Source organism: Acipenser ruthenus, chromosome 1 (genome assembly GCF_902713425.1).
Source record: "Acipenser ruthenus chromosome 1, fAciRut3.2 maternal haplotype, whole genome shotgun sequence".
Taxonomy (NCBI): domain Eukaryota; kingdom Metazoa; phylum Chordata; class Actinopteri; order Acipenseriformes; family Acipenseridae; genus Acipenser; species Acipenser ruthenus.
This window is the reverse complement of record NC_081189.1, coordinates 11,909,405-11,936,584: the sequence shown is the minus strand read 5'-3', so window position 1 is coordinate 11,936,584 and position 27,180 is coordinate 11,909,405. Positions and strand designations below refer to the sequence as shown.

The 27,180-nt window shown below is 42.0% G+C and overlaps 1 protein-coding gene across 2 annotated transcripts in view; it reads left to right on the top strand.

Annotated features, from left to right (window-relative positions):
• The window catches only part of LOC117403706 (ADP-ribosylation factor-like protein 15), a 118,104-nt gene that overhangs the window by 38,022 nt on the left and 52,902 nt on the right, over positions 1-27,180 (top strand). For both annotated transcript variants that reach the window (XM_059001146.1, XM_059001091.1), the window contains exon 4: positions 4,232-4,440. In XM_059001146.1, the coding sequence (XP_058857129.1) occupies positions 4,232-4,440 (209 nt within the window). The remainder of the gene's footprint in view (positions 1-4,231; positions 4,441-27,180) is intronic.

The following is a 27,180-nucleotide window of genomic DNA, read 5'->3' as shown; positions in this document are numbered from 1 at the left end:
CCAGTAAGGTTGAGGAGCTGTTTCTGTAATACACTACACTTTAACAAGTAATGGGTATGGGAATTACTGCCTGCTTTACCTGACTCAGAATCCTTGCTTACAAAGTATCTTTATTCCTGTTGGAGAACCACTGGATTAAGCAATCTGCTTAACAAGGACCGGTCATCAATGAAGACATGTTTTAAAAAGCATCGAACCTGCCTTGAGAATTAAACACCGAAAGTGATTACAGCACAAGATAGAAGAAGGGACTAGAGCTTGTTATGATTTGCTGCTTGACATTGCTGGGAACTCCACGTGGAGTTTCTGTTGGATGACATAACTCCTGCTAGAATGACTTCACTTCCATGTTCCTCCAGTGAGGGCCACATAGAAAGCTGCTAGCACATTGTCTCAGGACTCAGTAATGTGCTGGTGGTTCGTCAGGTTGTAGCTCTCACTACCAGACTATAAATCACAGCATGAACTTCATGCACTCAGCATGCTGGTATGCACTGAACTGTAGCTGTCAGTCTCACGAGATGATGATGTTACTGGTCAGAGCTGCCAATAACTCCCCAACCTAGGATCTACTATAATGAAATACATTAGCTGTGAAGTCTTGGGCCCAAAATGCAATTTGAACAGTTTTTTTGTGGAAGAAAATTTTAACTAGTTAAGTATATTCCTTAAGTATATGGACAACTACAAAGCGGTATGTAATTCAATATATTAACGTAACATTATTCAGCAGGTTTCATTCAACTTTATGAAGCAAAACTAGTTGATTCTATAGGGTGATGCAACACTTTTAGCCATAGCTGTACGGTATATAATTAGGGCTTCTAGTTTTTGGTTTTTATTTTCCATCTCTCTCCCTCCCTTTAAACCTTAATTAATGGTTGTTAAGCCTTAACTGAATACCAGATTGTTTAAATTAGTGATGCACTACTAGAAACTAACGCAGTGGAAATTAATAAGATGAATTCGGCGATCTGAGTCGGAACGAAATGCAGGAAATAGAATCAGGTGAGATCAATGCACGTCGTTTGTTAACTCAATCAAGACATGAGGGTAAAAAGAAACAACTTCCTTTGGTAATTAGCGTTTGATTAAGAAAGTGAATCGGCTCAAAATATGTTTAAAGGGACGTCACGTGATCAAAAATAAAACCTCAAAACTAGAAGCCCTAATTATAATATAGTGCCTAGCTAAATGAAACCTGATGCGATGTTAACATGGGATGAATAAACTGTAACTCTTTGTAATCTGCCAGGACAGGAAATCTGAAAACACTGCAGTTACGTGTATTAATTGCAGCTGTAATGTGGGTTTTATTGGTGTAAATAGCTGTAATGTGGTGTATGTTTAATGTTGTAAAGTGGTAAATGTCTTTGGAAACACAAACCAGTGGAATACCCTTTGTTGATTGGTTGTTAAGTAAGCAAGTATGGTTATTTATTTATATAGCGCCTTTCATACAACAGTATATCAAAGCGCTTTAAAAAGTCAATAAAAACAAAGAATTACAATAAAATGAATTAAAACAATACAAAAACAGGAATATGAACAAGTTGTAGTAAAATAAATCAAAACCCCAAAAAATAAAAAACATCAATATTAGTAGAGAAATAAAAAGAGATGAACACTTAACATTGTCTATAAAATGCTAGTCTAAAAAAAGTGAGTTTTTAATCTTGGTTTTAAAAATATGAAGTGACTCTGCATCTCTAATATCAGATGGTAGTTTATAAGCTGGGAGCATTGTAACTGAAAGCTCTTTCTCATTTACTTTTTGTCTTAATCTATGGGAGGGACAGAAGACCAGAATCAGCCGACCTTAAAGCACGTCTAGATACATACAGGGACAACAGCTCTTTAGATAATCAGGTGCCGGGCCGTGATGTGTTTTATAAGTCAAAAGTAGGATCTTATAATGAGTATATCTTGCAGGAAGCCAGCGTAGAGAAGCCAGCACAGGAGTTATGTGGTCACAAAAGCATGAATTAGCGTCTCAGAATCAGACAATGAAAGACAAGACCTAATCTTAGCAGTATTTCATAGATGATAAAAAGATACTTTGGTGACCATTACGGATATGAGCCTCAAAACATAAATCAGAATCAAATATGAATCCCACATTTCTGGCCTCTGATTTTAGGTTTGAATTTAAATTACTCAACTCTGTTATTAGAGAATTGGCAAATTACAGTTGTTGCTGGAATTTGCAAAATGCAAACTTCTGTCTTATCTGATTTTAATTGTAGAAAATGGAGACATCCAGATTTTTACATCATTCAGACACTGAATTAAATCAGAGACCGCAGAGGTGTCCCCAGGTTTCACAGAAATATAAAGCTGTGTATCATCATCATAGCTGTGAAAATGTACACTATGTTTACGCTACAGGTAATTGTAAATAACCCTGATGCTGAATCTCCCAAGGAAACAAAATTCCGTCTATTAGTACGATATAATTTAAAGCAGTTTAGTACAGTTCCAGACAACCCTACCCAGTTTTTAAGGCAACTTTATTGTTCTAAAGAAACATATTAAGTTGATTGGCTTCTGCCTTCTCCATGATCTTCGCTATAAAAGGTAATTTGGAGATCAGTCTAAAATTGCACGAAACTGTAGATCTAAATGAGATTTTTTGGAGTAATAGCTTAACCACGGGAGTTTTAAAAGCAGTTGGGATTGTTCCAGTTGACAAAGATCTGTTAATAATTTGCAATCCAGTGGGAAACAAGAGCTCAGGTTGTTTTGATTGGAAACTTGCTTAAAGATGTAGATTTGAAGTGACCGTTACTTATCACCTGCATCAACATGAGCCAGGAAATGTACAGAACCTTCTGGCCAGTTTATTCAAACTGGCCATTTTAATTAAAATGGCATTTCACATTAGTTTTTGTTCATAATATTCCTCAGGTTAAAGATTTAGGTTAAAGCATTTGGAAATTATGTTCCTAACCAAAACAGGATAAAAGCATTTTCTCAAATTTAATTTACAAGCAATTCTCGAATGCTCATCCCCTACTGGTGGTGGCTGGGCATGCATCTGAACATATGTCTGTATGTCAACCGGATGCATGCAGATCTGATTGCAGGTAGTGCATGTGACACAGTGGGGAGTGTTAGGGTTCTGTGAACCGGACGCATGCAGATCTGATTGCATGTAGTGCATGTGACACAGTGGGGAGTGTTAGGGTTAGGGTTAGGGTTCTGTGAACCGGACGCATGCAGATCTGATTGCATGTCGTGCATGTGACACAGTGGGGAGTGTTAGGGTTAGGGGTTAGAGGTTAGGGTTCTGTGAACCGGACGCATGCAGATCTGATTGCATGTCATGCATGTGACACAGTGGGGAGTGTTAGGGTTAGGGGTTAGAGGTTAGGGTTCTGTGAACCGGACACATGCAGATCTGATTGCATGTAGTGCATGTGACACAGTGGGGAGTGTTAGGGTTCTGTGAACTGGACGCATGCAGATCTGATTGCATGTAGTGCATGTGACACAGTGGGGAGTGTTAGGGTTAGGGTTCTGTGAACCGGACGCATGCAGATCTGATTGCATGTCGTGCATGTGACACAGTGGGGAGTGTTAGGGTTAGTGGTTAGAGGTTAGGGTTCTGTGTCAATCGGACACATGCAGATCTGATTGAATGTAGTGCATGTGACACAGTGGGGAGTGTAAGGGTTAGGGGTTAGAGGTTAGGGTTCTGTGTCAACTGGACACATGCAGATCTGATTGCATGTCGTGCATGTGACACAGTGGGGAGTGTTAGGGTTAGGGTTAGGGGTTAGAGGTTAGGGTTCTGTGTCAACTGGACACATGCAGATCTGATTGCATGTCGTGCATGTGACACAGTGGGGAGTGTTAGGGTTAGGGTTAGGGGTTAGAGGTTAGGGTTCTGTGAACCGGACGCATGCAGATCTGATTGCATGTCGTGCATGTGACACAGTGGGGAGTGTTAGGGTTAGGGGTTAGAGGTTAGGGTTCGGTGTCAATCGGACGCATGCAGATCTGATTGCAGGTAGTGTATGTGACTCGGTAGGGAAGGTAACACATAGGTATCTGATCTCTGATTTAGTGTACTTATGAACACCCTCCCAATGTGTTTGTAATGCTGATATTCTCCTGTACATTACAAACTCACACATTCACAAAGCTACAACTCATAAGTTACATCTGCATGAAACTGTTCAAGACTGCTGTTAAATAAGCCAATAACGTCTTTGCTTTGCTTTGTAAGGGGCTGACAATATCAAGAAGTACTGGAGTCGATATTACCAAGGCTCCCAAGGGGTGATATTCGTACTGGACAGTGCTTCTTCAGAAGAGGAGCTAGAAATCGCAAGAAACGAGCTTCACTCAGCCCTGCAGCACCCCCAGCTCTGCATACTGCCTTTCTTAATACTGGCCAACCATCAAGACAAGCCAGCTGCCCGCTCTCTACAAGAGGTAAGCTTCCAAACCCAACATGTGCTTGTTCTCCGAGGGGAAGAGGCTGCATTTCTACAGTGTGAAGAAAGCCAGTTAAAATGCCCTGCTCCGCTTCCACAGGTCGAGGTTTTGCTGAAGGAAGTTTAAAGGGTTATTCACAGGGCATCAAGGAGATGTTTTGTATCCACTGCCTGCGTCACAGTATATCCTGTATTTCATAACACGGCCTCTGCAGAGGGATAAGAATAATAAACAACAACAAATCATTTAATCAATGAAATGTTTCCACTCCGTGAAGCAACCCTGTAAATGAGTGAATCATCAAGGAAAAAGAAAGTGAGTACGCTTCGGCTAAAAGGGAACAATAATGCACTCTGGTAGCCCTGTAAGCATCAAACTCTTCTCTTTTCTCTTTTCTCTCTTCTCTTCATCAAGTTAAGAGTGGGGAAAAAGGTTAATAGTTTCTGTTAAAACAAAACACTGATTGTAAATCCCATATGAGAAATCAACCATTCATTTCCTCTCGCCCAAACTGCACAAGATGACACCTCTTGTACATACAATGAGACCCCCTCCACACGACGTATTCACTTATACAATAAGAGACCCCCTCCACACGACGCATTCACTTATACACTGTGTGGTCCAGAGGTTAAAGAAAGGGGCTTGTAACCAGGAGGTCCCCGGTTCAAATCCCACCTCAGCCACTGACTCATTGTGTGACCCTGAGCAAGTCATTTAACCTCCTTGTGCTCCGTCTTTCGGGTGAGACGTAGTTGTAAGTGACTCTGCAGCTGCTGCATAGTTCACACACCCTAGTCTCTGTAAGTCTCCTTAGATAAAGGCGTCTGCTAAATAAACAAATAATTATAATACAATAAGAGACCCCCTCCACACAACGTATTCATTTATACAATAAGAGACCCCCTCCACACAACGTATTCACTTATACAATAAGAGAACCCCTCCACACGATGTATTCACGTACAATAATAGATCAATTGAGAGGCCCCTGAATGGCACTGCAATGGTTAACACAGATCAATTGAGAGGGTAGATGTCTTGTTTTCTCTCCAGGACACTAATAGAAATTGGGATGCAACCGGTGCACATGTATATGTGAGGTTAGGATTGGTTGCCATCTAAGATATATATTTTCATTTAAAAATGTTGCAATAGTTTGAACTTGGCCAGAACATGTATGCATGCAAATCCCAACTGTAGGGGGGCGTTAGAGCGCCTGCTGGCTTTATGTTCTGCTGGCCCTGATTTGGGTGACCCCGCGTCAGTCACTCCTTGTTTATCAGTTGGCAGGACTAGTTCAGAATGTGTTCAAACATTCTGAAGAAGTTACTGTATCTGTTTGTGGGTCCCGGAAGTAGTAGGTGGATGTTTTGTTGCAATACGTTGGTGTAGTTTGTAAATGTTTACACTGCACGGGTGCGTCCTCTTCTGAGGATTTGTGTGATTGAGAGGATCATATTGGTGGTGGTGGTGTTATTTATTATTGCTGAACTGTAAACTGTCTAGTTCTACGTAGGCATGTACATGTAAAGGTCAGTTCAGGCAATCCCAGCGTATTACTGCTCTAAATCTATCCATTAAGCTTGGCTATTTAAAGTAGTTTTGTTGTAATTCAGCCACACGTGAATGATGTTAGTGAAAGTGGATTGACTGATTTAGCTGTTTTTAAACACTCATCGTATAATTTGTGCTTGCTATCAACATTTTAGATTGCTGTACTGTACTGTAGTGTTTTTTTTGTTTTTTTTTTTAAAGCTGCAGTATCGTATACTTTATGGATGTACATTTAAAAAGATGTATCCTCTACTGACACCCTGTGCATTGGAATTTAAGAGTGCTGTTCCTCCTTCTGTTTAGGTGGGAATCAGAAGTCCCGCTGAAACAGCCTGAGAAGCTTCCAACCTCATTTGCCCCCAGTAGTACCGCCACTCTGAACAGCACAGGCAGAGAGGATGCTGGGAGGGCTGTGACAGCCAGGGAGATCGTTCCGGGGTCTATTTCACCTGCTTTAAAATCAGCTTGAGCTGTGAGAGTTTCAGAGGAGCTGGACACTGTTTATACAGCAGAGGCTTCCGAGACACGGCTTTCCTGTACTGCACAGCTATTGTCATCACGATGGATTCGATAAGCTAAGACTGCATGGTCTTTACATAGAGACTTCTAGCAGTGCACAAGACTAGAAGAGTATCCACCATAATGAGGTTTTATTAATGGTCTCAGCGCTGCCCTATCAGCGCTACAATTCATACGACTGGTATTTCCACCTGGGTTCATTATTGACCCCTTTATTGGTGGAATGTTGTATAACTTCTACATTTGCATTAGATATGTGGTGTTGTTAAGCATGTCTGTACTAGATATTTACCAAATAATATTGATCTATAGCTTGTGTCACTTGTCATTCCAGATAATTAAGCTTAATGGAAATCTGACTCTCACAGTGTTCTGAGGGGTATTTGATAGATATTTGCAAATGTCCTTCAGAAATCAGGTAAAAAGGGCTAGATTTGGGGACAAAAAATATTACCAGCTCGATAAATCAGTGGATTTGAAAAATATACAAAGTATTGTTCACAAGGTACAAAGAAGTTGTTTTCACATTTGATGGCAATGTATGGTTAGGGTTAGGGTTCAGTACTTCAGATAAGAGGAAGAGAGAGACTCGAACCCTTCAGTATTCTTAATGGAAATGGTATGACTCAGCAGTGGAAGTGATAGATATCAACGAACACTCACACTGCATGGGCTCATTCTGTTCCAGATACTGGCCTGCCTTCCCCAGAGTATCCAGCAGCAATGTGTTTATGTGTTCTGTCACGCCAACTTCAGTTAATGGCACAAATCTCTACATGCTGTAAAAGACCACAAGAGAAAGCCATAAATAATGCAGACAAAAAACAATAAGCTGCTCTACTATATATGACATTAAGCAGCGTCAGTCTAAGAGGTGCACTCCTTGCTACCTGTACACAGTGTAACAGTGTCAGTCTTAAGAGCTGCACTCCTTGCTACTTGTACACAGTGTAACAGTGTCAATCTAACAGCTGCACTCCTTGCTACCTGTACACAGTGTAACAGCGTCAGTCTAAGAGCTGCACTCCTTGCTACCTGTACACAGTGTAACAGTGTCAATCTAAGAGCTGCACTCCTTGCTACCTGTACACAGTGTAACAGTGTCAATCTAAGAGCTGCACTCCTTGCTACCTGTACACAGTGTAACAGTGTCAATCTAAGAGCTGCACTCCTTGCTACCTGTACACAGTGTAACAGTGTCAATCTAACAGCTGCACTCCTTGCTACCTGTACACAGTGTAACAGCGTCAATCTAACAGCTGCACTCCTTGCTACCTGTACACAGTGTAACAGTGTCAGTCTAAGAGCTGCACTCCTTGCTACCTGTACACAGTGTAACAGCGTCAATCTAACAGCTGCACTCCTTGCTACCTGTACACAGTGTAGTTTAGTGGATTTTCTGTTTATCAATTCTGAATAACTATTTCTGTAAGATACTCATTTTCATAGCATGGCATGTGATGATCTTTAATATTGAACTGTTACCATTAGTTTGGGTGTTTGGTGTTTTTAGACATCCAGTCAGGACTCTAATGTAAGAACAAACAGCTTGCTCTAAGACACTGTGTAGATGTCTCACCAGCATGCAGGATTTGTTTAGACCTCCCAGCATTCCCACTTGTGATTTTCAAAGTATTTACATATCTGAAACGAGCAGTTAACAGTTAAGCTTTTGTTGCTTGGTGGATTTCAATTCCACAAAGTTCTTAACAAATTGCTTTCGCATCTACAACTGCAACAAAGGAGACACAAGGATGTTTCTGTGTCCTGTCCTGTTGCTGTTTTAGGTACATTGGATTATTCCTTAATCACGGAACCTTTCATTTTATAATAAAAAGCACAATAACAGTGTAGGGCTCATTCTGGTGGATCAGTGCATAACCAGAACCATTGGAAACAAGAGGCCCACAGTACAGTACCTCCATGTGAGCATGCCATGCCGCTCTGAATACAAAGGGAATGCCTCTCAGTTTCATTAATGTGAGAGTGCCATGCCGTTCTGAATACAAAGGGAATGACTCTCAGTTTCATTAATGTGAGAGTGCCATGCCGCTCTGAATACAAAGGGAATGACTCTCAGTTTCATTAATGTGAGAGTGCCGTGCGGCTCTGAATACAAAGGGAATGACTCTCAGTTTCATTAATGTGAGAGTTCCGTTCCGCTCTGAATACAAAGGGAATGACTCTCAGTTTCATTAATGTGAGAGTGCCATGCCGCTCTGAATACAAAGGGAATGACTCTCAGTTTCATTAATGTGAGAGTGCCGTGCCGCTCTGAATACAAAGGGAATGACTCTCAGTTTCATTAATGTGAGAGTACCGTTCCGCTCTGAATACAAAGGGAATGACTCTCAGTTTCATTAATGTGAGAGTGCCATGCCGTTCTGAATACAAAGGGAATGACTCTCAGTTTCATTAAGTGAGAGTGCCATGCCGCTCTGAATACAAAGGGAATGACTCTCAGTTTCATTAATGTGAGAGTGCCATGCTGCTCTGAATACAAAGGGAATGACTCTCAGTTTCATTAATGTGAGAGTACCGTTCCGCTCTGAATACAAAGGGAATGACTCAGTTTCATTAATGTGAGAGTGCCATGCCGTTCTGAATACAAAGGGAATGACTCTCAGTTTCATTAATGTGAGAGTGCCATGCCGCTCTGAATACAAAGGGAATGACTCTCAGTTTCATTAATGTGAGAGTGCCGTGCGGCTCTGAATACAAAGGGAATGACTCTCAGTTTCATTAAGTGAGAGTGCCATGCCGCTCTGAATACAAAGGGAATGACTCTCAGTTTCATTAATGTGAGAGTGCCATGCTGCTCTGAATACAAAGGGAATGACTCTCAGTTTCATTAATGTGAGAGTACCGTTCCGCTCTGAATACAAAGGGAATGACTCTCAGTTTCATTAATGTGAGAGTGCCATGCCGTTCTGAATACAAAGGAAATGACTCTCAGTTTCATTAATGCGAGAGTGCCATGCCGCTCTGAATACAAAGGGAATGACTCTCAGTTTCATTAATGTGAGAGTGCCGTGCGGCTCTGAATACAAAGGGAATGACTCTCAGTTTCATTAATGTGAGAGTTCCGTTCCGCTCTGAATACAAAGGGAATGACTCTCAGTTTCATTAATGTGAGAGTGCCGTGCGGCTCTGAATACAAAGGGAATGACTCTCAGTTTCATTAATGTGACATGCATGTATCTGTATCTGTAGTGTGGTTGTGGTCTCTGTGGTTGAGGATGTATCTGTAGCGTGGTTGTGCTCTCTGTGGTTGAGGATGTATCTGTAGCGTGGTTGTGCTCTCTGTGGTTGAGGATGTATCTGTAGCGTGGTTGTGCTCTCTGTGGTTGAGGATGTATATGTAGGGAACAGTGCTTCTCCAATGCGGATAAGCTACATTACATCATAGTTGGCCCTGAGCCTTGTGGTTTACCCTTGGCATTGAACTGGTGGCCTTCGAATGGTCTTCATTTAAAGTATTCCCTTGTGTGTAGCAAAAAATATATTGTTGTTAAAGAAAAGGTTCCTTTAATACAATTTGTTTTCCATTTGTCACACCACCTCTTCTGTGAATTTCTTCATCAAGGGTGGTAGATTAAAAAAAACTGGAAAAGTCAGTACAATGTTTTAAGACTTCTTTGAATTGAACATTGGGAACGTTTGTTTTAAGGTCATTTATTCTGCGTAAGATTTACTCCAGTGCAATATGAAACTCCACAGAAGCTGTGTGTTTTTGATGGGATGGGTGTTCAGCTCCAGCCTGTGGGTTGAGCCCATACTGCAGTGTACACCAAGTGGTGCTTCACCTGATCAATCCTGCAGTGTACACTGCCTTCCCCTGATCAATCCTGCAGTGTACAAGTCTGGCTTCCCCTAATCAATCCTGCAGTGTACAAGCCTGCCTTCCCCTGATCAATCCTGCAGTGTACAAGTCTGGCTTCCCCTGATCAATCCTGCAGTGTACAAGCCTGCCTTCCCCTGATCAATCCTGCAGTGTACAAGCCTGCCTTCCCCTGATCAATCCTGCAGTGTACAAGCCTGGCTTCCCCTGATCAATCCTGCAGTGTACACTGCCTTGCCCTGATCAATCCTGCAGTGTACAATCCTGCCTTGCCCTGATCAATCCTGCAGTGTACAAGCCTGCCTTCCCCTGATCAATACTGCAGTGTACAAGCCTGCCTTCCCCTGATCAATACTGCAGTGTACAAGCCTGGCTTCCCCTGATCAATCCTGCAGTGTACACTGCCTTCCCCTGATCAATACTGCAGTGTACAAGCCTGCCTTCCCCTGATCAATCCTGCAGTGTACAAGTCTGGCACAGTCAGTGGAACATTCCATTAGTTATGCTGAATAAACAAGAGGGCTCCTAATTGTATTCTCCTGCCTAATGTCCTAATGTACATGTAAATTGTGTTCTCTTTAAAAGTACATCCAGTATGTGTAAGAGATTATTGTTTTTGACAGCACTGGTTATGAAACCAACCACAACACGCTGTCATAAGCTACAGAATTCTGATTTCCTGTCAGAATCTCCTTGTGTTTTCTCTTAGGTTATGTTAACAATGTGGTGTTCTGTGTGATTGTAAAATGATATAACAAAGCTTTTATAGAACAAAGTTAAAGTGCCATTTTAACAGTGACATGGTGGAAGTCAAAAGGTTAAGTAAATAACTGCACAGACCTGTGTGCTGCAGGAGTGAAAGAGACAACATATCAGTTACTGTAACCCACCAGCTCCCTGCTTCATCTCGTGACTTCAGATACAGGCTCGTCGAACTAGAGGAGCGTCTGGGATGGGTTCAAGGTGGATATAACCACAGCAGAAGCTAAAACAGCACTTTTTTATTTGTGTTTTAATAGATGATTGTAGCATGCAAGTTAGTTATATAAACAAGCAGCTCAACCCCAAATCACTTGGAATGCTTCTCCATGGTGTGGAACAGCTAATCCACTGTGACTGAAGACTGCTGCTTCAAACAGAACCAATAGCATATCATGGTTGACTGAAACGTTTCATCTTTAGTTGACAAATGTAAACAGGGTAACAGAATGGGTTCAAAGGTCATGTTGAATCGACACTGAGTGATAGGGATGTATTGGGAAAATAAAAAAAACAAACAAACAAAACCTAAAGCTCAGATCAATTCAGACTATCAGAGGGGGCAGCTTTCCCCAGTTTCCAAAGTAAGAGCAGCTCCCTGTTCTGCATATCAAACAAGAGTTAATTACAACAGTTTGGTAAACAATTGTTGCAGATGGACAGGAAATCATCTTCCCGCTTTTAAAACAGCTGTGGCTGTGCCTGCCATCTCTCCTTCTTCACTGCTCCAGTTTCAACTTATACCACAATAAAACTACATTGCTTATGTGTCCACTTGCTCTTTCACTGTTGAGTTCACTGTCTGAGACAATCTCCGGGGCATGTACCAAATGATAGAGAAGAAAGTGATCTCGGTAGCAGTGCTGAACAGGGCAAGTTCAGACAACAGCACATTAAGGAGCTGCAGAGGACTGCGCAGTAATCAGACTCAGAGCTGCAGAGGACTGCGCAGTAATCAGACTCGGAGCTGAGGACTGCGCAGTAATCGGACTCGGAGCTGAGGAGCTGCAGAGGACTGCGCAGTAATCAGACTCGGAGCTGAGGAGCTGCAGAGGGCTGCGCGATGCTTGTATTTCCTGAAGGAACTGGCTCATTGCAGTTGCTGTGCTTCATATTCTTCCTGGTTCTTTGTACTGTTGTTTTCTGGGTTTTCTTTTGATCATTGATCTGGGTGACCTGACTCTCTGGGATTTACTTCATTGACATGGACGGGTTTTTGAAGTCATGCCTTTGGGAATTGCTGGCAGTTCCATTTGACTAACCTGGGATCGAATGTAATGAGCTGTAATGCATGAGTCCGGGGCTCCAGTGAGAGAGGATGGCTAGACTGTTGAGGAGAGGGATGGAGGCTCCAGGAGATGATCAGACAGTGTGGAAAGGACTTGTTTGTCCACATTAGCGTCCCTGATTTACTTCGAAACAGGTTAGAGGCCATAGGCTGGAGTCCGCCAGTACATTCCCATGCATTTTCAAAGCAGATTGGAAACTTCTTTTTATTTTAACAATTCAGAATTGTGCATACATTTCAAAATGAGGTCACCATTTCCTGTATCCAAGATAATTCTTAATTAAATGTTTAAAGTTACCCTGTTGCTGGGACTCCATGCAACAACTTCTATATATATATTCAGTATTGTACATTACATTAGATATGAAATTGTCTTTTTCCTCCCTGCATGAAAAAATAAATAATTACTAACATCTTAAATAAAATTGGAAAAAATCTGAAATATGTAAACAAATAAATTGGTGAAGGAAAATGGGTATTGAAAGTGGAAAAATGTATAGTTTATAATATAAATGCAAAATACACTAAGAAGGATGTGTTGTCTTTAAGGGACACATCAACTCTAATGAAAAAGTTCCTCTAATTTTAGAGATGTATTCCAAGAAAACCGGAATATGTTTAGTAAGCTGTGCATATGTACGAATACATAAAGTCATTTGTTCTGTCATTTATAATCACTGGTCATAAGTTGTAGGTTTTCTTTAAACTATAATGGTTTCAAATGCATTGCAACCTCCCTAAAGGACAAGACTGTAAAAGTGCTCTGCATGCAACAGCTGAAGCTCTCCTGTTTGCACAATGGTGCTGAGTGAATGTTCCTGCGGATCCAGCTGTGACTGTGTTTTCACCAGACCTAATCCCTTTCAGATACACCACTGCAGTAATAACAACAAGGCCTATGTTTACATTAACAAGCATGGTAGAATACTTTTTAAAGGGTTCCTAGAAAGCTTTTTAAAAAGACACAAGGCCCTGACTTGTCAAGGTCTTGTTTTTAAAACAAGCAACAAACATGCATTTAATAAAAACATTTAGCGATAGATGTAAAGCAGTTGAATGTATTATTTTCTCAATGTAATATATCAGTGCTGCTAGCTGCTGGGTTTGAGAACTTGCTTCACTCTTCCACACTGAGAAGGGCTTGTTTCTGGCCTCCACAGAGTTGAGTGTACAATGTCTTTGTGAATGAACAGTAGCTTCTTGCCAGTCAGCGTTGTTATACTTTTCTCATTGTTGTAGGAGTACAGTACACCACCAAGGCTTTTAAAACCCCTTTTCAGCCTTGAATTTGAATTTGATGTGATCCATCATTTGGTGAATTAAAGCTGGTTTTCTCATGAGTGCTAAAGTAGCTCTCCTGCAGTAAGAGGATAACTTAAACTCTGTTTTCTAAGTGTGAACACATGAACACTTTGACAAGGGTCAGACTTACTGCAGCCCTTTGTTCTCAATCAGAGCGGTGCACTCTGTGCTGTGAAATGGAAATCTCTCTGGTATAAAATTACAAAGACAGGTTGGTGCGTATCAGCAAGTCCACAATGCATTTGTCTTTGACTTGCCCTCTTTGCTTCTATTAAAGTCAGACACTTCAGGTGTTTAACTATAAAACATGTTGCTATTAATTAGATAAGAGTAGTACAGTATCCATGTATAAGCACACCTCCTAATAGAACACTTTGCCTAAGGGAACACCCTTGTGGTGAAACTGATTTTTCCCATTGTAAATGCTCTGGCTAAAGGAACAAGAACTTTGCTTAAATGAACACCTTCTTGGCACCAATAGCGATTCGTTCACAACAGACACAGTACTGTCTTGTAAAAAAGTGACTTGTCATCACGAGAGTGTCTTGAGAGACACCGATTGGTTTATTAACTCTTTCCAGAAATTCCATCATATCATTGAATTATAGCATGTAAACAAACAGCAAAATGGGCCGCTGTTTCTCTTGCTGCACAGAGTTGGAAAGCTAGAGCTCTTGAAAAAAACCTGAATCAGACACAATTCGTCAAGCAATTTGGTGTTTCCCGTTCTGGTGAGTTGCTTCACCATTCTGTTAAATAATGTGCATGTCTTGTATATTGCTGCTGCATTTTGTAACATGTGTAGGGGTGCTGTGTTAATTTATTTGACAGTTAATTTATTAACGTTAAGTTAACCCAATATTTTTTGCCTCTGCCATTGTGGTAGCCCGAAACACACCGGCAGCTGATTTCAGAGTATATAGTGATTTAAGCTTTTTGACCGTTGGATTGTCTGTTACTTTATTATTATAGTTTGTTAACATACAATTGCCTATTGTTTTCCTTTTACTTATTCAGTTAATTTCATGTTGATGCGTTATGACAAGTAATACATATGTATTTATTTATTTATTGATTCATATTGTGTCTGGTGGCTAACTACTTCTTGGAGAACACTTTGGCTATGAGAACACTTCACTTGCTTCCAGAGGGCTGTTCTCTTAGCCGGAGACTACTGTATTTCAAAGCATTCAGATTTTCTTTTCTTATTGTATTGATGCTCAATTCGCTTGGGGTAGAACAGATATTATTCATATTGCAAGGGCACTAGTAAAGAGTCTGTGAACTATATCATAGTCAAATGTAAATTCAGTTCTAGTATTCTTTAGATGCAAACAATTGCACTTTTTTTTGTTTTTTTGGACATCAACCTTGTGTGGAATACAAAAAAAAAACATTTGAAGAAAAAAAGACATTCTCTTCACGCATTGGTGGCGTACAAGAAAAGAAAAAAAAAAGTGTAATTTGTATGCAAACCGTGAATTAAACTTTTGGAATTTGCATAATTTTGGTAGATGTAAATGCAAATGAAGTGGCTGATTATTCCCAGTTGTTGGGCACTCATCCCGGTGTATTTCTTTTTAAAAGGAGGCTGGTTTTAAATGTTGGGGTGTTGAATGGTGTGTGCTACACAGATAAAACGATTGGTTTTCTTTTGATGCTCATGCAACCTCACCCTATCTAATAGGGATACGTCTGGACTGCTTGTCACGAGAACTGTGTTTGATCTATTCTCTGAGACAGGAAAATGCAACTGGCCTGCTTTTAGAGGCCTCAAATCAACCAGCTTAGCTGCTAACAAACAATAAAACATGAAATTCATATTCACCCTACCAATACACCATGAAATTCATATTCACCCCACCAATACACCATGAAATTCATATTCACCCCACCAATACACCATGAAATTCATATTCACCCCACCAATACACCATGAAATTCATATTCACCCCACCAGTAAAACATGAAATTCATATTCACCCCACCAATACACCATGAAATTCATATTCACCCCACCAATACACCATGAAATTCATATTCACCCCACCAATACACCATGAAATTCATATTCACCCCACCAATACACCATGAAATTCATATTCACCCCACCAATACACCATGAAATTCATATTCACCCCAACAATACACCATGAAATTCATATTCACCCCAACAATACACCATGAAATTCATATTCACCCCACCAATACACCATGAAATTCATATTCACCCCACCAATACACCGTGAAATTCATATTCACCCCACCAATACACCGTGAAATTCATATTCACCCCACCAATACACCATGAAATTCATATTCACCCCACCAATACACCATGAAATTCATATTCACCCCAACAATAAAACATGAAATTCATATTCATCGCATCAATACACCATGAAATTCATATTCACCCCAACAATAAAACATAAAATTCATATTCACTCCACCAATAAAAAATGAAATTCATATTCATCACACCAATACAACATGACCCTAAAACTGTACTGTTGGGAGTAACACACACCCTTTTACAAATGTTGTGTTATGTATTGGCAGAGCTGTACAGTATATACAAGGGGGTGTACAGTCCACTCACTCACACTGTAGTATTCTATATATAGTATACTAGGATGCTTTTGATTTACATATAGCATGCTGTCTCTGAAGTTTATACAAAAGGTGTGTGTTATACACTGGGCAGGTTACCAACATCCTTGCCAACTTCATTCTAACAAATTCCAGTTTTACTGTTACTGAGTGAATGCCAGCACAGCTTAGAGGGAACTTGGGTTGAAATCAGTCACTCCCATCCTTTAAAAGACTGCCCTGCCAATAATCACTGCCATCCTGAAAGTCTGCCCTGCCAATAATCACTCCCATCCTGAAAGACTGCTCTGTCAATAGACTGCCCTGTCAATAATCACTGCCATCCTGAAAGACTGCCCTGCCAATAATCACTCCCATCCTGAAAGTCTGCCCTGCCAATAATCACTCCCATCCTGAAAGACTGCTCTGTCAATAGACTGCCCTGTCAATAATCACTCCCATCCTGAAAGACTGCCCTGCCAATAATCACTCCCATCCTGAAAGAGTGCCCTGCCAATAATCACTCCCATCCTGAAAGACTGCTCTGTCAATAGACTGCCCTGTCAATAATCACTGCCATCCTGAAAGACTGCCCTGCCAATAATCACTCCCATCCTGAAAGTCTGCCCTGCCAATAATCACTCCCATCCTGAAAGACTGCTCTGTCAATAGACTGCCCTGTCAATAATCACTCCCATCCTGAAAGACTGCTCTGTCAATAGTCATAACTTTAAGCAAACCTACAATTTCACATTGTAAGTAGAAATATCAGTGTTAATGTCAAGCATTGTACATTCTTGGACATCCCATTGCATTCCCAGACCTAATGTGAAAGGTCAACCACTGTACATTGTCGGACATCCCGTTGCATTCCCATACCTAATGTGAAAGGTCAACCACTGTACATTCTCGGACATCCCATTGCATTCCCAGACCTAATGTAGGGGGTTATTTTCATAGTGCAGTTTTCATTGTGTAAGTGAGACTTGCCATATGTGAAAGAATCCGTTACCCAGTTATGTATCTTTTTTCAAACACAATAATATTACTTTTAAGTATGTCCTTTTATTGCCATAATACTGTTGTACTGTCATGTAAAAAGTAAGTCTCCACCCACCTAATTAGTATTTATTTTGGGTGTAGAAAGCACTTGATAAGATAAACGTGCCACACATGGATTGTGGTGCTGGTATTGTAAATAAACCTGGAGTCCTGTGGAGCATTGGCAGCTCACCCGGGTACTGCTGGGTGTGAGGCACTAGAATGAGCTCAGATCATGACGTAGACCCCGGGTTCTGCTGGGTGTGAGACGCTAGAATGAGCTCAGATCATGACGTAGACCCCGGGTTCTGTTGGGTGTGAGACGCTAGAATGAGCTCAGATCATGACGTAGACCCGGGTTCTGCTGGGTGTGAGACGCTAGAATGATCTCAGATCATGACGTAGTCCCGGGTTCTGCTGGGTGTAAGACGCTGGAATGAGTTCAGATCATGACATAGACCCCGGGTTCTGCTGGGTGTGAGACGCTAGAATGAGCTCAGATCATGACGTAGACCCCGGGTTCTGCTGGGTGTGAGACGCTAGAATGATCTCAGATCATGACGTAGTCCCGGGTTCTGCTGGGTGTGAGACGCTAGAATGAGCTTGGATCATGACGTAGATCCCGGTTTCTGCTGGGTGTGAGACGCTAGAATGAGCTCAGATCATTACGTAGACCCCGGGTTCTGCTGGGTGTGAGATGCTAGAATGAGCTCAGATCATGACGTAGACCCCGGGTTCTGCTGGGTGTGAGATGCTAGAATGAGCTTGGATCATGACGTAGACCCCGGGTTCTGCTGGGTGTGAGACGCTAGAATGATCTCAGATCATGACGTAGTCCCGGGTTCTGCTGGGTGTAAGACGCTAGAATGAGTTCAGATCATGACATAGACCCCGGGTTCTGCTGGGTGTGAGACGCTAGAATGAGCTCAGATCATGACGTAGACCCCGGGTTCTGCTGGGTGTGAGACGCTAGAATGATCTCAGATCATGACGTAGTCCCGGGTTCTGCTGGGTGTGAGACGCTAGAATGAGCTTGGATCATGACGTAGATCCCGGGTTCTGCTGGGTGTGAGATGCTAGAATGATCTCAGATCATGACGTAGATCCCGGGTTCTGCTGGGTGTGAGGCGCTAGAATGAGCTCAGATCATGACGTAGACCCCGGGTTCTGCTGGGTGTGAGACGCTAGAATGAGCTCAGATCATGACGTAGACCCCGGGTTCTGCTGGGTGTGAGATGCTAGAATGAGCTCAGATCAGGACGTAGACCCTGGGTTCTGCTGGGTGTGAGACGCTAGAATGAGCTCAGATCATGACGTAGACCCCGGGTTCTGCTGGGTGTGAGATGCTAGAATGAGCTCAGATCATGACGTAGTCCCGAGTTCTGCTGGGTGTGAGACATGCTAGAATGAGCTCAGATCAGGACGTAGACCCCGGGTTCTGCTGGGTGTGAGACGCTAGAATGAGCTCAGATCATGACGTAGACCCCGGGTTCTGCTGGGTGTGAGATGCTAGAATGAGCTCAGATCATGACGTAGTCCCGGGTTCTGCTGGGTGTGAGACATGCTAGAATGAGCTCAGATCAGGACGTAGACCCCGGGTTCTGCTGGGTGTGAGACGCTAGAATGAGCTCAGATCATGACGTAGTCCCGGGTTCTGCTGGGTGTGAGACATGCTAGAATGAGTCTCACTGGTATCAACACTTAGGGGTTACATGTGCATTATTTAGGTAGCATGGATAGCTTATCGAATTTCGGTAAAATTACATACCTTCATACTTTAGGAATCACCAAGTCTCAAAATACATACTCAACACACATATGAAACAGGAGCTCAACTGCAGGTCTAATGATAGACACACACATGATGGCACAGCTATTGACTGTTTATTAACATGGAACTAAACTTCAGCAAATGGTGAATTGCATAATAATGAAATACTTATGTATGACCCTCAATATGAAGTGTTACCCAGAGGTCTAATTGTAGAGTATAGTGTGCTTGCAATACAAGCTGTGAAATTAAAAGGTGTTATTCCAGGACATCCCTGTTTAAACTGTCGCAGCAAGGTTAGATTAACTCTGAAAGGTCTCATACGTCCGTGTTGACCAGGACAGTCAAGCAATGTGCATTGCAGGGGCACTGGTACCATTTTAACAGCTTATTCTTTGTCAAACATGAGACACTTTCAGTAGGTGTTTATAGGACTGTGAGCGAATTCATTGAGAAAGTCCTGTCTCTGAATTGTTGTTGTGTAATGGCTTGATTTCTACTTCAGTCTCACCTACCTTTGTCTTCATGCCAGAAGTGCTCCAGATGTGCGTAATGTATCAGACAAGGTGTTCTGCACTAACATGCCCCTCCACAAACAGCTCACTAAGTTGTTTAGTATTTTGAAAGCTCCCATTGCCCCTAGGAATTCAGCACTCAGAATTAGCTTGCACTATCATTAGCTTGCACTATATTAACTCGATTGTATACTTGGGGGAGCTTTATAGAGTTCATCTTGGAAGGAAAGCCTAAAGCACTAGCTCGGTTTGTATACTGTTCTGTTATTGTCTAGTGTCTTAATTACTTTACATTTTTAATGCTGATGTTATCAAAGACATCCATTACCACTGATATCGATGACAGAAATATACAAGGAAACTAACTGATGCATGTAAAAGCCTCTTTTGAAGGGTTGTTCTGTAGTCTCTTAATGCCTGGGAAATACAAAGTCCTAAAATACTTGTCTGAGCCGTTCCCATGAACTAAATCCGTTTTGAAATGATCTGGAACCAGCTCCATATGCCCGATGCTCAACAATATTCTAAGATTTAACTCAAGTGTGTTTCTAAATGATATTGAGGACAGCTGTTCATGCAGTCACTTCTACATCCATCTTGTGTATACACTGTACAGTATTGACAGGACCAGTGATGTTTGAGATTGGGGTGGAGGAATGAGACCAGACCCAACAGGCCAATGCCTCCCCCACACATATTGTTTGGCTGTATTGGATGTCCAAATGTTACTGTTTGTTTATTTGTTCTAACTTCTGAGCTACCATACCATATTCACAGATTGTGCATTTCATTACAACAAGTCATTGAACAGTGATACAAATGGAATTCTCAGCTACTGGGTCTGTAATACAGGAGACATGCAGACATGTAATCTACTGGAATCTTTGTTTGACAATGAGGACTTTGCAGTTTCAAGGGTCCCATGTAATCTACTGGAATCGTTGTTTGACAATGAGGACTTTGCAGTTTCAAGGGTCCCATGTAATCTACTGGAATCGTTGTTTAACAATGAGGACTTTGCAGTTTCAAGGGTCCCATACTGGCACTATACTACTTGATTGGCCAACATAGATGCTTGCTTTGTGTTCCCTGTTTTAGTGAGATGAAGACCAAGGCTCTTTGTAAAGTGTCCAAGCTTGGAATATTGTTTTGTAAGAACCCCCTGGGTCTGCACTGCTGAGGAGAGCTGGAATTCCTAGAGGATCATTTCCGTGCTGCCTTGTTCATCATTCATCTGGTTTGCTGTCATGTAACATCACTGCAAAGCAAGTGCCATGTGACGTGATAGGCAGCCTTTGAAAAGCGAATTGTTTCTGATCTTTGCTAATTGGTGTGAGTGAATCTCATAATGAAGCTTCAGAGAGACCAGCGGCTGCAGATGAAAGCAGGGGCCTTGCTCCTTGTCGAGGCTTTGCTCCGTGTCGAGGCTTTGCTGCTAATTATCAAACCCACTGACCCTGGAGCAGGAATGCTGTTCAGAACGGGCCCTGACCACTTCCTGTGTTTCATGCTGGCTTGCTGGATGGCTGACTAAATCCGGACTCCGCTATCCTTACCCTCCCCACAGGAACAGGGCTCAAATGCAGCAGTGCAACATGTTTTGATTCGTTATTAAGTTGGAAATGTATACACAAAAACTTTTACTAACTTCCTTCCTGAAAAATGTGGGACATTTAGTCCATCCAGCAGGCATGGTAAAATTTAAACTTTTTTCTTTACAAAAATCCTGTATACTGTAAAATATTCAGATTTCAATTGTGTTTATTATTATTAAAGTGTCCCTGAGACAGCTATACAATACCTCTCACTGCAAACACACTGAACAGACAGTACTAATCAAGCTGCTACACATTCATAAAGAATCCTGCTTTTATGCTTGTTAAGAACTTAGTGAGGGCAATTTAAAAACTACCATAACACTCGAGACCCGAGCAAGTCATTTCTATCACATTGTCTGAATTTCACAAGTGCAGTCACTACAAGCAGGGGTTAGAAGGGCACAGATTAAAGACAGGAAATTAAGAGGTGGATTAGATACATCGAATATGACAATATTCCTACACATCCCTGCAAAGAAATGGAGAACGCACAAGGGCCCCTCTCTCATGTTCTTTATTTTCTAGCTTGTACAGACTTGAAGGGTAGAAAGTGAAAGCACTGTGGAAGCTATTTGTGTTTATTTATTTCTGTTCAAATGATGCTTATCAATGAAACTAAAAGAAGATGTGGTTTAACATTGCTTAAACTTTTAAACTTGCACATTGTATACTTGAGGGATTGCTTTTTTATATTGTATTGCAGTGTTGTTATTTGGGGTTGAGAGAGAGAGGTGTCCTTTTATCCTAAAAAGAAAACCAGAAATATGAATTAATCCCAGGTAAAGTCTCCCTCTCCTTCCTGTATGTTATGAGTTACTTCTAGTAGCCAGTGGAAATTTAATAGACAAACACAACTCCAGCAATGTACTTTTGAGCACAAAAAAAGACTGCCAGATAATGGGGGTTAGCATGTTCTCATTCAAGTTTTTATTTCTTTTTGACAATTTATTTTCCCTGTTAGAGCATTGACTCATATTTGGAGAATTAGACCTGCTTGCATTGGCTTGAACAGTCATTTCAAGTTTATTTAGACCCATGACAACATCAAAGTCCTTTAATGTTTGGTATTTTAACATTTCACAACAAGCTTTATCTGTTGAATCACAGAGAACAGACACAATGCTAGAAGTCTCCGCGCTCCTGAGTCTTGTGAAAAGGAGACTTTTCTAGCTGGTACTAGGGCACATTATCTGCCTTTTCTAAGCATTCCCTATCTTTTGAAAATGATTCAACTCCCCTGGTGCCATGCCAAGGAAGGCCCTATTGTGTTTACATACACCTGTTACCTGTATATGGCTTAAAAAGTCTGGCCACTTCAAAATGGAACGAACTGCCAGTATGCTTTAGATACATCAGTAGTTTGTGGCTATAGCCTGTAGTGGTAGGCATGCCCAGATTAAGACATATTTTATTGTGTGCCATCATTTATCAGAGATTCCTAAGTGTGAAATAAAACAGATGGTAAAAACAAAATCAGAATTTTATATCAAAGCTTCACCCAATAGGGTGCCAGGGCTGTCCCTCATAACTGATGCATGTAAAAGCCTCTTTTGAAGGGTTGTTCTGTAGTCTCTTAATGCCTGGGAAATACAAAGTCCTAAAATACTTGTCTGAGCTGTTCCCATGAACTAAATCTGTTTTGAAATGATCTGGAACCAGCTCCATATGCCCGATGCTCAACAATATTCAAAGATTTAACTCAAGTGTGTTTCTAAATGATTTTGAGGACAGCTGTTCATGCAGTCACTTCTACATCCATCTTGTGTATACACTGTGCAGTATTGACAGGACCAGTGACGTTTGAGATTGGGGTGGAGGAATGAGACCAGACCCAACAGGCCATTGCCTCCCCCACACATATTGTTTGGCTGTATTGGATGTCCAAATGTTACTGTTTGTTTATTTGTTCTAACTTCTGAGCTACCATACCATATAACGGGGAACCCGCACCCTGGTATTAATACGAGCGACAGCCACTGCCTGCGTCTGAATGTCTTCCATGCTCAGAGCAACGCAGCTGTGAGGATTGGGGAGAGGATTCTCATTTTAATGCATGTGTTAGTTAAATGAGTTTCTCTGATTGTGTTGTTTTAAATGTGAGTGTATGCATTGTTGCTGTGTACGGCAGTTATAATAGGTGGCTGTAAGCACTGCTGATGAGCGATGGGGGCTCCCTTCCTTCCGCAGTCACAGTGACAGATACTCCCAGGGTTTGAGGCTAGTTCCAGGGCTGTTTGAACTCTTTCCAGCTCTGTGCACTATGTGCGCTATCACCTGTTTGAACTCTTTCCAGCTCTGTGCACTACGTGCTGTATCACCTGTTTGAACTCTTTCCAGCTCTGTGCACTGTCTCACCTGTTTGAACTCTTTCCAGCTCTGTGCACTGTGTGCTGTATCACCTGTTTGAACTCTTTCCAGCTCTGTGCACTGTGTGCTCTATCACCTGTTTGAACTCTTTCCAGCTCTCTGCACTGTGTGCTGTCTCACCTGTTTGAACTCTTTCCAGCTCTGTGCACTGTGTGCTGTATCACCTGTTTGAACTCTTTCCAGCTCTGTGCACTGTGTCACCTGTTTGAACTCTTTCTAGCTCTGTGTACTGTGTGCTGTATCACCTGTTTGAACTCTTTCCAGCTCTGTGCACTGTGTGCTCTATCACCTGTTTGAACTCTTTCCAGCTCTGTGCACTGTGTGCTGTATCACCTGTTTGAACTCTTTCCAGCTCTGTGCACTGTCTCACCTGTTTGAACTCTTTCCAGCTCTGTGCACTGTGTGCTGTATCACCTGTTTGAACTCTTTCCAGCTCTGTGCACTGTCTCACCTGTTTGAACTCTTTCCAGCTCTGTGCACTGTGTGCTGTATCACCTGTTTGAACTCTTTCCAGCTCTGTGCACTGTCTCACCTGTTTGAATTCTTTCCAGCTCTGTGCACTGTGTGCTGTATCACCTGTTTGAACTCTTTCCAGCTCTGTGCACTGTCTCACCTGTTTGAACTCTTTCCAGCTCTGTGCACTGTGTGCTGTATCACCTGTTTGAACTCTTTCCAGCTCTGTGCACTGTCTCACCTGTTTGAACTCTTTCCAGCTCTGTGCACTGTGTGCTGTCTCACCTGTTTGAACTCTTTCCAGCTCTGTGCACTGTGTGCTCTATCACCTGTTTGAACTCTTTCCAGCTCTCTGCACTGTGTGCTGTATCACCTGTTTGAACTCTTTCTAGCTCTGTGCACTGTGTGCTCTATCACCTGTTTAAACTCTTTCTAGCTCTGTGCACTGTGTGCTCTATCACCTGTTTGAACTCTTTCCAGCTCTGTGCACTGTGTGCTGTATCACCTGTTTGAACTCTTTCTAGCTCTGTGTACTATGTGCTCTATCACCTGTTTGAACTCTTTCCAGCTATGTGTATTGTGTGCTGTATCACCTGTTTGAACTCTTTCCTGCTCTGTGCACTGTGTGCTCTGTCACCTGTTTGAACTCTTTCCAGCTCTCTGCACTGTGTGCTGTCTCACCTGTTTGAACTCTTTCCAGCTCTGTGCACTGTGTGCTGTCTCACCTGTTTGAACTCTTTCCAGCTCTGTGCACTGTGTGCTCTATCACCTGTTTAAACTCTTTCTAGCTCTGTGTACTATGTGCTCTATCACCTGTTTGAACTCTTTCCAGCTATGTGTATTGTGTGCTGTATCACCTGTTTGAACTCTTTCCTGCTCTGTGCACTGTGTGCTCTGTCACCTGTTTGAACTCTTTCCAGCTCTCTGCACTGTGTGCTGTCTCACCTGTTTGAACTCTTTCCAGCTCTGTGCACTGTGTGCTGTCTCACCTGTTTGAACTCTTTCCAACTCTGTGCACTGTGTGCTCTATCACCTGTTTGAACTCTTTCCAGCTCTGTGCACTGTGTGCTGTATCACCTGTTTGAACTCTTTCCAGCTCTCTGCACTGTGTGCTGTCTCACCTGTTTGAACTCTTTCCAGCTCTGTGCACTGTGTGCTGTCTCACCTGTTTGAACTCTTTCCAGCTCTGTGCACTGTGTGCTCTATCACCTGTTTGAACTCTTTCCAGCTCTGTGCACTGTGTGCTGTCTCACCTGTTTGAACTCTTTCCAGCTCTGTGCACTGTGTGCTCTATCACCTGTTTGAACTCTTTCCAGCTCTGTGCACTGTGTGCTCTATCACCTGTTTGAACTCTTTCCAGCTCTGTGCACTGTGTGCTGTATCACCTGTTTGAACTCTTTCCAGCTCTGTGCACTGTCTCACCTGTTTGAACTCTTTCCAGCTCTCTGCACTGTGTGCTGTCTCACCTGTTTGAACTCTTTCCAGTTCTGTGCACTGTGTGCTCTATCACCTGTTTTAACACAATACATTTGTAATTCCTGTGCATCCTTTACACACATTTTCTACATATCACATTCAATGACATTTATTTTATATTGCTTACACATACTGCCTCGTACCAAGGCTCTTCCGAAGGACGGCAGACAGGCGGGTGTTGGTCATCGGGCGAATTTGCATGAGCCCCCTTTCTCTTTTTGGGAGAGATACCCTTAGATCCCAGCCAGGCAGAGGTGTTACAACAGGAAATAGGGGCTGTCTGTGGTGCCGGCCCAAGGTATTTCATTGTTCCCAAAAGGGACAGAGTGTTTCGGCCAGTTCCAGACCAGAGCTGTGAACAGTGTCGTGATAAAGTGACAGTTCAACATGCTTCTGGTAAAGTGACAGTTCAACATGCTGCTGGTGAAGTGACAGTTCAACATGCTGCTGGTAAAGTGACAGTTTAACATGCTCACAGTCCCTAAGATTTGCAGAAGGATGTATTGTGTTAAACTTCAATGGTTCCATCACATTTCTGCTTTGCTTTTGGAAGCTACAAGGCAACATCACAGAAACCCCAACAACAAGCATAAAGAGTTAAACGCTTGCATGTAAAGAAGAGACAGTGTGCATTTCAATCTGAAAGAGAAAAGCCATGAAGGGAAGAGTTAAATCAGCAGAGCACATCAATGCAAATTAAAGAAAATAGTTGGCAAGAATTGTGCCCCTGGTAAAATGTTGCTACATGAACAAGTAAACTGTCTGAGATTTGCAGACATTGCTTTAAGGCAGAAGGAATTACACTGTCATGCAAAGAATATGGTGCTGCTGTGATTTCCTTTTGTCACATATTTGAAGTTAATCCAGATAGAAGTTTGTATGCTAGGTGAGAGGTAGAAAGAAAACAAAATTATCTGCATTGTTAAAAAAAAAAGAAAAAAAGTAAATGCAAATTGTGTGAGACGAGCAGCTTCGTGTCAGAGAGGAAGCTGTCTGTGCAAAGCACGGAAACAATACAAAGTGTCCTGAGACAGGAACAGCACCCCGGGCTCCACCTTACATTCTGCTGGAGTCTCAATCTCCCACCTATTAAATATAGGATCCTCTTCATGAAAAAAATGCGTGGATGTGCTACGGGTTTAGTGGGTTCCAATGCTATTATGTACATGTCTCCCATGTAGCCTGCTATCTCAGCTCTGCCTCACTGTAGATCCCATTCCAATGCTATTATGTACATGTCTCCCATGTAGCCTGCTATCTCAGCCCTGCCTCACTGTAGATCCCATTCCAATGCTATTATTTGTTATTGTGGTGGGACTATGCTTCCCTGGACTTGTGTTTGAGACGCAAATTCCCTTAAAGATTGTGAAGGACCTCATTGTTAATACATACAGCATTAACTGATGACATTGTAAAATTCTGTAGCTTGAGGTAGTCTTCCTGTTGTGGACAAAGGTCAACAGATACAGACATTACAAGCATGCCTTCCTCAGCATGACATATAGGAGCTCATACAGGGTGCATCCTACTGCAAATTGTAGTAACCTTGTGATGAAAAATCTGTAAGTCTATCACGTCCAAAAATAATTTGCTGAAAAGTACAACTTGTTAAACATTTTCTCATTCACTTTACTTGATAGAAAAAATAGCAACATCTT